This window comes from Ochotona princeps, chromosome 10 (assembly GCF_030435755.1).
Source record: "Ochotona princeps isolate mOchPri1 chromosome 10, mOchPri1.hap1, whole genome shotgun sequence".
In the NCBI taxonomy this organism is placed as follows: domain Eukaryota; kingdom Metazoa; phylum Chordata; class Mammalia; order Lagomorpha; family Ochotonidae; genus Ochotona; species Ochotona princeps.
The window spans coordinates 24,120,818-24,134,113 of NC_080841.1; the positions used below are offsets into that span (position 1 = coordinate 24,120,818).

Consider the following 13,296-nt stretch of genomic DNA (forward strand, 5'->3'; position numbering starts at 1 on the left):
ACCAAGTTTTAGAATACACTGGCTGACAGCATTGTCTGAGTCAGACAGTATCAATAAATCATTTAAAACCGTGAGCTGGGGAATTGAGGATGGAAGGAGCTTAGTTCTCCCAAGAGAAAGTAACCAAACAAAAGCCTTCATGCTGGTCAGAAATACGTTACTGAGATTAATACCTAATTAAATGCAAGTCCAAAACCAAACAGAAAACATGCTCAATAAGTTTTCTCTAAATGTGCCATAGAAACTGCTCAGGAAAGGGATGAACGAAGGTGATAAAATAGAAGACAAGCAATCTGAAGCAAGAAGCAAGTTGCAGTAGTGTAGAACCAAGTCCTCAGGATTGGGAGGGATTTTAGTTAAGTGAATGAAAAGCTCAGGTTTGTTACTCATATTTTATAATTACAGCTTTAAAAACAAGCTTATTAGTGAATGAATTAAGCTAAGTTCTAGTAACAGATAGCCCTACTGATACCTCCATATGCTCATTTTGGTGATGATAACCATAGTCCTACTTTGTGTTTAAGTGTGCATCAGCACAACATAGAAGTAAATACCACCAGAACTTCCAGTTGTCGAGGGTCAGAGCTTATTTCGCCAGGTTTTGCAACTCATGGCCCATCAAAAAAAATAATTTTGATAACAATTTCTAAAAATAGTATAGTTATGGCTCACCTCTACTTAGCCTATGGAATCCAGAACTGGAAGGAGCCTCCCTCTGGGTAAGTGTGTAGGACTGAATGCTGTGTTCCCTGATTCATATGCTGATCTTAGTTTCCCATGTGACAGTGTGGGGTAGGGGGTTTTTGGGGCTAGGCAGGCCACATAGGAAGGAACCTTCATGAGTGAGTTTAGTGTCCTTTTAAGAAGAGAAAGAGACATAAAGATTCCCTCTCCTTCTCACCCACTACCCCTGTCTCCCCTATTTTCCTTCTATCTTCCTTGTGAAGGTATCCTAAGAAGACCTCAGGCAACGCAAGAAGTGGGTCCTCACCAGAGAGTGGATGTGCACCTGCTTTGATCCCAGGCAGCTCAGCTTTCAAAACTGCGAGAAATAAAAGCCTGTTGTTGAAGTCACCCTATCTGTGCTAGTCTGTTGTGACAGCTCCAACTATGACAACAAGGAAAGGCCCGAAGATAGACATTTGCTCAAGGATCCAGGGTAGCAAGTAGAAACTGCTATTCCTTCTTCTCCCTGCTTCTCACTTGTCACCTGCAGTTGGAAAGCCTGTCACAGGGAAGTCCTCCCAGTACCCTGCACCCCCAGCAGCTGCCTTTGGTAGAGTGGAGATCCCCTCCACAACTCCTTTATAACCCTCTGTGCTGTGTGGGGACAGTGGCAGCCAGAGGGCTACTGGTGGGACCCACCCCCCCACAGCACCAGTCTCCCTTGAGATCAGCCCTGTGCAGCACTGAGTTATGGGGCTCCCTCTGAGGTTGACCTGCAGCTTTTCTAGTTACCCAGCCATGAGCCACCCAAAGTCTTCAGACTCCCTGAATGTATGTGGGTGCTTATTGCAAAAATCTGTCAAAGCAGAGAAGTTTCATGAAAATTAATTAAGTCACTGACAGCATGATTCAGTGAAAGGGGGAGGCTGGCAGGCCTGGTAACTCTGTGGTGAGTCACTGCCTGAAGCGAGAGTATGAATATGAATGCACAATTACTGTGAGCTACTCATTAGGCTCAGTTCACTCCCCAGAGGTCAAAACCAAACTAGACTTAAGGAGTAGACACACACCCAGATCCCTTTCCAAGCCTGTGGGAAGATGATAGTCTTAATTTGCTGGCTGAATAATTAAGAACTTCCCCATACAGAATCTGGGGGGTTTATGGAGTACATATTAGTACAATCCAATCTTGAAAGGGTTGGAGACAGCAAAGAGTAATGTCTGTGTGGGGAAAATCCTATTGGATTTGTAAACATTCTGTTGCATTGAAATGCCTGTACTCTTTGTTTCAGGAAAAGGTTGTGCATGGGAAGATTTTGTTAATAGAAGCATCTCTTTTACGTATGAAACATGCATTCTGGAGTTGTCTGCGAATTAGATGTTGGTAAACCAAATTATATTTGGAATCTCAGAGCATATTTGCATTTTTAGGAGACTCTTCCATGCCTAGCCCTGCAAAGCAATTCATCCTGGTAAAACAGACAATGAACACTCCCTCATTATCTGATGAATATTTCCAACCTTACTGGATTGACTGAGGCTGATTTGGGCTCTGATCATTATCGTCACTGGCAAACCGATTTGAATATTTAATTGAGACCAGGGAATGATGTCTTGTCCATCCCACCTAACTATATGTTTGCAGCTGCTTTCAGTGACTTAATTCAAAGACAGAAATGAATACAATGAAAAAAAAATACTACAATGGTGTTAGACAGTGTAGGGAGGTGGTGTGAGCCACCTCTGATACCCTCAAGACCACTAGCCACATAGTCCCACAGCCCTTCTGTTGAATAATTTTCCAACTCTGTGAAGCTTGTGGTAATTCTACAACTACACAGATTATCTCAAAGACAGGATTTTCTGCAAAAGAGTTAAGTTACTGTCAGATATTGAGTGAACAGATGTGTTTAGGACAATGAGCTTGATTTTTTCCAAGGAGACCTGTGGCTGAAGTGACCATCAAGTGGATTTGAGAGCAATACATATCCATTTCAAAGATAAAATGTTCTTCTATTAAAGAAGAATACATTTTGTGACTGGCATTGTGGCACAGCCATTAAGGTGTGGCTTGTGATACCGGATCCCATATAGGAGCACCCGTTCGAGTCCTGGCCTCTGCACTTCTGCTTCAGTTTCCTGCTACTGCACCTGGGGGCACTTGCAGATGGTCCAACTGCCCCCAGGTGAGAGAACAAGATGGAGTTCCAGGTTCCTGTCTTCAACCTGGCCAGGCATTGCAACCATTTGGGGAGTGACAAAGTGGATGGAAGATCTCTCTCTTGCTCCTTTTTTTTTTTGTCCCTCCCTCTTGTCTTTCTGCCTTTCAAGTAAATAAATAAATGTCTTAAAAAGAGAGAAATGAATCACTTTAGTACATAGCATTCTAAATGATGTTCAAGTTTTTCACAGTCCATACAGATAAAACACTTATGAAAACTAGATGAACCTAATATACTATTTTGCTTCTGTATTTACTATGTACTTTTCAAAGTATCATTTTCTGAGGTGGGTATTTGGCACAGCAGTCTCCTGGGGCAGACCTCATGGCACAGCACGCTAACCTGTCACTTGGGGTGCTCATATCTCATAGGAAAGTGCCTGGGATGGAGCCCCATCTCTGCTTCTGTTTCATCTTCCTGCTGGTGTGCAATCAGTGGCCATGAATTCAATCTGGGTCTCTCACATGGGTTGCAGGATCTGCTGTTTGCCCTCTGTGCATTAGTAGGAAGCTAGAACCCAGAGTGGAGCTGGCACTTGACCCCAGGCATCTGTTCCATATGGATGCCAGCATTCCAAACAGCATCTTAACCTCCAATGCCAATGCCTGTATCAAAGTGATATTTAACAAAGAGTATCTACTACCAAGGCAATTTTTACAGAGGGATGCTTAAATAATAGAAATCACTTCATTAATAAGTAATGTAAATAGGTCACATGGAATCTACACAGGAAACAAGCAGGTACAACATCACTCAAGAACCAAGGTAATTAAAAGAGCAAAGAAGCATGATTTTTTTCTCCTTTGATTACTGCTTGAAAATTTCCAAAGGGTATTATTGCTCTCCTTAAATCTCACATTTCTGTAAGTGGCTTTTCAAATTTTAAGTCATTTTTCTAGGCAAGGACTCCTGTATGCAGATTCTCAGCCTCAATTGTTGATGGCACACATTTCTTACCTGATACTCATATTCCGTGAAAGGCAACAATTCAGAATCCATGAAGGAGCTTTCACTTCCATTATAGGTTAGCATGGGTGTGGCTTTTCCAGGCTGCGTTGCTGTTTGTCTCCTGTACAATTCATAGTATAGCACTTTTCCATTTGGCTCAAGCGGTCCTGTCCACCACAGGGAAACAGCGGCCTGGAAGCCTTCTGGAACCACCCGTACCTCTAGATGTGGAGGAGGCTGACTCAACGGTGCAACCTCAGGGGTCTCTGTGGGTGTCCAGTCGCTTGATGCACATCCCTGCACAGTGCAGGCTTGAATGCGTGCCTCATACCTTCAGGACACAAGGCAGAGGTTACACATCAGCAGCAAACCAAATTTTCATGGGATGGCTCTCTAAAAGACAAACTTTAAAGGCAAATTAAATTTATATTTATTTTCTCAATAGCTAATCCTTTTTTAAAAATTACGATGTCATGTTTCTGCAGAAATTTTCAAATATTTTAAATTCTCCTGGCTTTCCATTCTGAAAAAAAAATCTATTTCAAAGAAGTGGGCATAATTCTTTCCCCAAGTAAGACCATATAGTATAAACAAACTCCCAAGGTTCTGTCCAGTGTGAGAACTCTGGTTTCTGCTGAATCCTGTCACATGGTAATTAAGAATACAGAGCTTGGTCTCTACACCACTTTGAACAGTCCAGGACTGCTCCTACTTCTGCAGAGTGAGCTACTTGACTATTTGGGAATGTTCCCAGGTCATGGAGGAATTTCATTGAAGGAAGGTTTTTGGGTGATAAACCTCCTTATTTGACACCTGACATGCTAAACAGGTGATATTATGCCTCAGAAAGACCTTGTGGGAGCCACTGTTAACCTAGCTACTAACTAGCTTATGCATCATCATCCAGCTAACTCATCCACTCAGTTACAATTTGCCTGATAGCTGGTGCCTGTCCTTTGGATAAGTCTATTCATACAGCAGTGACTTTTGCTTCCCAATAGAACAAATGTTTGTTAGAAGTAGTTGTCTATCATGCCAATGGGCACTTTTTGTTCTCAGTCTGTTGGTGTTATGGCACCCTCACTGTCTCTCTAGCACCCAGGCATCTTCCTTTCTGTTTCTTTTGATTCCATCCTTTTCTTATTTTCTTTCCTTCCCTCCTTGCTCACCTAACCAGTTTCTTCTCTTGCTTGCTTACTGTTTTCACTCTTTGCTTTCTTGATAACAGTTCTCCTTTCCATTGTGAATTGTTTCATTCCCCCCTTTCTTTCCAAGCTGCCTTCTCCTTGTGTGCCTATCTCCACCACGGTTGGGCCCTTAACTTTTGGTGAGCTAACCCATGGCTCTACAAGGCAGTTTCTACTCCTAAGCCATTCTGTGAGGCCAACTTTGATTTTCTGCATGGGGACTGCTCATTTTCTCACTTATTGGTGGTAGTTTTAGATCACTTCTGCTACTTAGGATACTCCCAGGCTACTGATCAGTTAGAGGTGTCCCATGGGAAGACACATAAATCATTAATACTTAGTAAAAATGAATAGGTTAAGAAAAAAAACAGCATGAAACCCAATTGCATAAGTTATCAATGTCACTTATACCCTCAGTCAGGGTGGATAATGAAGAAATCTTGGTGTATCCATAGACATTATTATTACTAAGTTTATCAGATGAGTCAAACTACTTTTCACCCTTAGCCTAGGAAAACTGTCCTTCTCATCTCTGGGAAATCTTGCTGCTTTCTAGAGATCCTCTTGAATCAGAGTCTCAAGGAAGATTCAAATATGTATAATTTTTGAAACTTGCATGAACAGTCAGGTCAAGAGGAAACCAGCAAAAAATGTAGCTCTTCATCCAAGATGGACACTTTATGACCTGAATTTAGAGTAAGATGAAAACCAGTTCACATAGCGTGTGGATTAGCTATAGGGGATACCTGAGGAAGCTTTAATTACTGTTTAATATTTAATTAGACCCTAAATAATTGTAATGAGTAGATGTAGAACACCATAAATGTTTCATTTAAACGGCACTATATATCAGAGATAATTACAGGAGGGATCAAATCTACATTTCAGTAGGTAACAATAATCATTGAATTTTACCAGTGCTGCTTAGAAATCAACATTCTTTCAGCCTTATTTTTTTAAGTGGCTCCATTCGTTTTACTAAATTTTAAGCATAAAATGTCTTTTATTACTCTTCTGTCTGTGGATGTGAGTGATATAAAATGTGATGGGGAAAAATGCCAGCCAGTTCTTTAAGCTAGGGGACAAGGGCTGGGGATAAGATTCTTTTAAACAATTTTTCATGCATGTCACAGAACCCTGTGTAACCCAGAAGACAGCATGAGCTTGCCAGGTGGCACCATCTGCGAAGCCCGGGGTGGGGGGAGTCTTGTGGGTGGTGAGGAACCAGAGGCAAAGGAGCCTCATTAGCCTTGGAAGAAGCACTGCATTAACAAGGACTCCAGCCCCAACACCCATTTTTTTTTTTTTTGCTTCAGTCCAATAAAACCTGGTGATAGTGCTCATTGTCGTGCTTTTTGTATTTTAAATACTTCATTTTGCTTATAGTTAGGATAGGATGACTTCTCTGGGACTTGTACTATCCAAGGGCTGCATGTTTTCAGGCAAAATCCAATTCTAGGGAACTAAATCTTGACACCAACTGTTCTATGCAAGTGTAAGTGGTGGGAGGTTGGAGAATCATGCACCTTGTGTTGGGAGTCTCAGCAGAACGGAAGAAGGGTTTCCACACTAGTAAGGACAGTAGGTTGCTCTCAGAACACTTGGACAGCTACCCACCTGTGAAATGGCTTCAGCTGCTTTACTACAAAGGACCGCGTGCCAAAAGCACTATGAGTTGTGTTTATGTGTGTAATTTTTGTCTCTCTTTCAAACAGCTCACGGATGAAGAGGGTATAGTTAACGATATCACCATTGGTCTTCACTGGAGTGTCCCAATTCACTAAGATCTCCTGGGGTCCCCTTGCCTGCAGTTTTGGAGGTTCCATCCCAGAGGGCGCTGATGAGCTGGTTCGAGCTCTGACAAGCAAACTGGAAATCCCGCCTTGGCTATTGTTGGCACTCACTGAATAGCTGTACTCCACCCCAGGAGTGAGGGTAAAATCATGATAGCGAGTCTCTGGGCCACTATAGACAATGGTTCCATCCCGCCTAAGTTCATAACTTCTGATGTGGCCATTTGGGTTTCTTGGAGGTTTCCAGGCGATTTCTATCGATTCTGAGCCTGTGACTTGCAATGTTGGGGGATCCATGTCCTCTGGTGGGGCCTCCGTGGTCCAGATAGAGCTTGACTCACTTGCTGTGCAGCCTCCATTTGTGCAGGCTATCAGAGAGAAATTGTACTGCGTATAAGGTCGCAGGTGGGAAACTAGTAGGTACAGACGCTGCCCAGCAAGGTACTCCTTTCCATCACCTCTAAGCACATATTCAGTGATCTTTCCATTCTGAATTAATGGTGGTGACCAAGATACATTTATCTGACTGGCACTGACGGTCCAAAGAGTTGGAGGGCTGAGTCCTGCGGGAGCAGCCTCTAGAGTGGTAATGTTGGTAGGTTTGCTGATGGAGCAGCCCCCGCTTGTGCAAGCCAGGAGTGCGTAACTGTAAGTAGAAAAAGGAAGCAGCTCTTCGTCGGTGTAGTTGAATGTCACAGCATCAAAGCTAAAAGGATACTGCACTGCGTTCTTCTGAAGCCTGTAGGACTGGATGACACCATTGGGCTGCTCTGGGGGGATCCAGGAGATCAGGACTTTTGGGGGACTCACAGAAACATAGGAGATCTCAGGTGCAGAGAGACCTTCAGGAGGTGCCTGCGATGTCCTGCCTGCACTCCAGGAGCTACACACGTGTCCTGCCGAATTCCAGGTGCAGATCCTGTACTCACACAGCATCCATGGCCGCAGGCCTGTGTCATCGTACAGAAATACATCCCTTTCTGTATCCAATTCTGTAAAAACAATTTCCTCATCAGCCTGGATGGTCTGATTCCCCCACGCGTTCTCCTTGAAGCACTTACGAATCACCTCGTAGCGAATTATGTTTCCATTTGGGTTGACAGGGGCAGACCAGCGCAGCAGCATCCCGGTGGGCGTCCCAGACTCCACTGTAGGGGCCGACTGTGAGTCCGGAGGGGCTTGCTGGGTCCACAGGGGTTGGGGCACTGAGTGTGCACAGCCTGCCCTGGTGCAAGCCTCTAGGGTCAGTGTGTAGAGGGTGAAGGGAGTCAGGCGGCGGAAGAGGAACTGGCGACTCAAGCCCGTGTACTCCAGCAGGCCATCGCTGAAGATGTTGTATGTCTGCAGGAAGAAGACAGCAGATGGAGCAAGTCATGGCAGGTGATGCTTTGGGGTAGCATTTAGCTCCCTTTAACAGCTTATCCACCCCCGTCCCTGTGTTACATCTTGAAGTCCCTAACTCAGAAGCAGTCAGTATTTGATATTAGTTTTGAGAATGTTGTCTTTTCCATTTCATACAAGGGTCAGGGAAAGAGAAACCAAAGTTTTGTTCTTTGCCTTTTAGAAATGGTTGCGTTTTACATGAGAGTATTTACCTGCAAATCAAGTCTACTGTACCTGATTCTTTCCCTTATATGGTGCTCAGGAGATTTCTTCTACCTTGATTTTGTTGAAACAGAGAATACTACTCAAACCTGCTATTTGATTGTTGTTTCATGCTTCTGATTTCATGCTGTGAAAGTGAGGACGATCTTTGTACACTGCCTATCTCCTCTTGTTCTGGGAACAGAATTTAATCATTAATCACTGATTCTTCCAGGACGCCTAGGCTGAAAATGTGTGTGGATACACATAAGCATGATTCATAACACACAGGAGGGGGCCTAACACAGACACACATATGCTAACATTCAGCAGGGGTCCCAAAGGTTCATGGAAAACACATTCTATTTAGATTCCACTTTTCCATGAACACTTTGAAACCCTCTTGTACATCACATATATAAACTCCAATGACTAAGAAATGGAAAAAAACCCACTCTATTACTCCTTTTCTGCTCACTTCTTTGGTGTAGAATATTCATTTGCTCTAGGAAGTTCTAACCCTGTATTATTTGAATCGAGATGGTATGGAGCTGGGGTTCCCCTCCCTTTTTCTTCTTAAGGTATCAGAGAGACAGCGCACAGGTTTGTGGTGGACTCCTTGTGATGCGAAGTCTCAGCAGAGAAGTGGTACCTTGAAGAATTCCTTGGAAACACATCAAGCATGGAACAGTCCCTGCGGGATACCCCTTAGGAAGCTTTACTTCGATTGGACTGTTAATATACTGTAATGTTATAGAAGATTAAATAGCTCAGACTTCTGGAAATCGATTTATATTAGATTACTGTGCTTTGGAGTGATTTTCCTGTAGGGGTCCCTGGGAGCAGGGAGTGAGAGGCATGTTTTCTGAATGGGGCTTAGATTGCATAATCATTTTGCAAGCATCTGTGACTCCCTGGCATCCCTGGCTGCCCCTGATATTCATCTGGCAAGTCTAGCTAACATTAAATTCAGCTCTCCTTCTATACCTAAATTCCTAATTGGGTATGGAAGAAAAAACAAACAGGGTGACTTGGCTCACTTTAAATTTATTACCATACTTTTAAAATAGAAGATTGCCAATTTCTAACCCTATTCTATTCTCTTATGGGTCTTCTCTCTTGTTTTCCCAGATGATTATTTCATATTTTTTCCCTTTTTCCCAGCAATTGCCAATACCCTCTTGCCTTCTACACAGTTGGGTGTTGAGATGACCACATATTTCATTGCGAAACTGAACCAGGTGAAGATGAATTTTTTTATGTATTATTGCCACGATGTCCATGTGAATTTAGACATCTAGACTTCCTTCCTTTTCCTTTAGATGAATTATCTCTGCTCCTATGAAAGGCTATCTAAGCTCTCTAGCCCTTCCCCTCTGCCTTCCTAAGGACTTCACGCCCACAAATACTGTTACTACCCTTTGCATCACCAACTTATCTCCCTGTACTTATTTCTCCTTTCTTTATTTGTGTCTTTCTTTTTTTAAGATTTGTTTATTTTTATTGCAAAGTCAGATATACAGAGAGGAGGAGAGACAGAGAGGAAGATCTTCCATCCCATGATTCACTCCCCAAGTGAGTGCAACGGCTGGTGCTGCGCCAATCTGAAGCCAGGAGCCAGGAACTTCCTCCAGGTCTCCCACACGGGTGCAGGGTCCCAAAGCATTGGGCTCTCCTCGACTGCTTTCCCAGGCCACACGCAGGGAGCTGGATGGGAAGTGGAACTGCCGGGATTAGAACTGGCGCCCATATGGGATCTCGGGGCGTTCAAGGTGAGGCCTTTAGCCACTAGGTCACACCACCGGGCCCTATTTGTATCTTTCATTGATCTATTACATTTATTTATATTTTTGTTTGGGAGTTGGTAACACAAATAGAGCTCCCATTTGTTAGCTCACGTTGCAAATGTCCAGAATTGCTGGAACTGGGCCAGTCCAAATTCGACTTTCGGGAACTCAAATCAGACATTTGTTTTTAGGATTTTTTTATGATTCATTTTACTTTTATTGGAAAGGAGGAGTCAAGAGAGAATGAGATACACATACAGAGAGATCAATCTTTCATCTGCTTGTTCATTCTACAAATGGCCACGATGGTCAGAGCTGAGCAGATTACAAACTAGGATCCGGGAGATTCCTGCAGGTCTCTCACACATGTGCAGCAGGCTATCCTCTGCTGCTCTCCCAGGACAAAAGCAGGGAGCTGGGTCATCAATGGCATGGAGCAGGACATCACCGACACCCATATGTGGTGTCTGCAGGGCAGGTGGAGGCCCAGTGTATTACATCACGGCACTGGCCCCCTCATGTCAGGTCTTTAACATGGATAGAATAAACCCATCAATGAGTTATCATCTATCTGCTGCTGCCCAGAGTCACCATGGCAGGAAGCTGGAATCAGAAGCTGAGGGTGGGATGGCACCCAGGCACTCCATGGGATGTAGATGAAGCAACCACAAGTCCAAACACCTGCCCCTTTTCATGATTGTTTTGAAATAAAATTTGCTTGATGCTAATACCAAAGTCCTAGCTACTGCTCCATTTCTCTTCCTTTCCTTCCATCTAAGCTTCTTCAATGAGTCTTTGCATTTTCTTACTTAGCATTCTTTCCGCAAGCCATCCCAGCCACCATTCTACTGCCTGAGTCTCTTGCCCACATCATAATAATTTCCTCTTTCCCAAATCCAGGGTCACTCCCTTATTGTACTTGGGACTTCCAGCAGCACTGGACATTGTTTTCATTGTTTGGGTTATTTTGCTCTCTTACTTTTCCTGTTTTGTCACTTGCTTCTTTCACTTTCCTTGCTGGTTTTCCCCTCTTCCTCTCTGTTTCCAAATTTCAGTCTCCAAATTTCAGCTGCAAACCCTGCGGCTCTCATATTCTCCAGTGACAATTTTTCTATGGATCTGTTCCAGGTAAATGGGTTTAAATATCATCTATCTCATAATGATTTCAAACAGTTGGCTCAGTGATGGTCCCTCACAGGGGTTCTAGGAATTTACTTCCGACTGTCTATTTGACCCTTTAAACCTATCTAGTTTCCAAGCTTTTCTTCAGAGTTAATAGCTTAAGGATAAATTTTATGAATCATCTTGACATGCTCCTTTTTCCTTTGCGTTTCACATCCAATCCGTTACCATGTTTCATCACCTTTTCTTTCTAAATACATCTCTAACTCTTCCTTATTTCTCAGCTTCCCAATTGCACTTTCTTGTGAGTTGCCTTCAATTCTACCCTAAGTTCTTCAGTAGCTTCTAAATGGTTTACAGACCATTTACCACACAGAGGTCCAAATTACTTTTAAAAACATTTCCTTATGCTATTCTTTTGCTTAAAGACTTCACTTATTTTTTTCATTGCATGTGAAACAGATAGCAAATTCCTTGTCATTGATCTCAAGTTTGGGTGCAACCTGCCCTCAGTATCTTCTGGGTCCAGCTTTCTCTCTCCTACTGTGCTTCCTCCATACCAGCATCCTTCCCCTTCCTAGAGTACATCAAGTTCATTCCTGGCTTCAGGCCCTGCACTTGATGTTCACTTTGTCTGGAACATTTTGTTCTCATATCTTGACATGACTAACTCTGCCTTGTCATTCAGGGCTCGGCTCAAATGTCAACTCAATTCAAACGATTATCCATTCGAAAATAGCTTGAGCAGGCATAATTACATTATTCTATTTAATTTTCTTTATAGCATTCGTTGCTCTCTGGAATGTCCTTATTTATTTACAAGCTCATCATTTGCCTCTCTGCATTCCCACCATTCATTCACTCCTACACACTTACTCACAGACGCATAGATCAGTGACAGCAGGGACCTTGTCTAACATGTTTACTTCAATAGGTGCATGGAACTTAGTAGAAGCTCAATAAATATTTGGTGATATGTAAATAAAGGTAAAAGGAGTCAATATTCTTACTGTCAGTCATTCTAGGAAGAAGTAGATGCTGAGATAAGAAACAAACACAGGAGACCTGGTGGATGTGAAAGGGGATCCCCTTACCAGATGAGAGATTTAGGGCTGTGGTTTTATTATTTTTTATTTTATATTATGTATTTGGGAGAGCTAGAAAGAGAGGGCTCCCATCCTGCCACATGTCCAGGAGTTAGGAACTCAGTCCAGGTCATCAGGTGGTTGGCAGCGACCAACTAGGTAAGCTCTCATCAGCTGCCTCCCAGGGAGAGTACCAGTAGAGAACCGCAACTCAGAGTGGAGCCTGCACTCAAACGTTGGCACTTCTAAATGGGATGCTGATTTGCAATTTCAAGGTTGTGGATCTTACAGTGCAAGGCTCTTGCTGATATTGGGCACATTCTGAACTCAGGAACAGGCAGGCAGTCTGGCAGACAGGGCTTGCCTCCTCAGAGGAAGCCCGCAGAGAAGCCAGTAAGGGTAGATACGGGCCTGTGAATTCTAGTTACTCTTATAAATTGGTGTTGTCTTTAATTTGCCGTTTCAGAGGGCTTTTAGGAAAAGCTTTATCAAGAGGTGCAGTTTTAGGCAACTGCTTGGTATGAGATTGACACAGAGTCTTTGTGCCACCTTAAGAAGGTGCGGCAGAGGGTAGGCAGAGGCACTACAGCAGCTGCAGGCTGGGGACTCTAGTTCCACAGGGAGTCAGTAAGGAAGAAGGCCTGAAGGGTGGCCTTAGATGAGAGAAGCTGGAGCAGAGGCACAGCCTAGACTGATTGACCGATGAGTTGCCTCCCCTGAGTGAAGATCAAAAAGGGAGATGAGATCTAGATTTGCCTCCAATGAAGACGCAATGTTTGCACTCAGGCTGATGGTGCATGGGATGAAAATATGATGTTGATGACATTCTTCCTCAAGGCTACATAAGGAAGTGGGGAGTTAGCAGACTTGCTGGGTTGCTTACTGAGCTCAGTTCTAGAGCA

At 43.4% G+C, this 13,296-nt stretch overlaps 1 protein-coding gene across 1 annotated transcript in view; it reads right to left on the bottom strand.

The window, feature by feature from the left end:
• USH2A (usherin) overlaps positions 1–13,296 on the bottom strand; it is a 641,433-nt gene that overhangs the window by 30,956 nt on the left and 597,181 nt on the right. Inside the window, exons 62-63 of the mRNA XM_004578639.2 lie at positions 6,641–8,157; positions 3,846–4,167 (exon numbers count right to left, since the gene is read on the bottom strand). Coding sequence (XP_004578696.2) covers positions 3,846–4,167; positions 6,641–8,157 — 1,839 coding nt within the window. The remainder of the gene's footprint in view (positions 1–3,845; positions 4,168–6,640; positions 8,158–13,296) is intronic.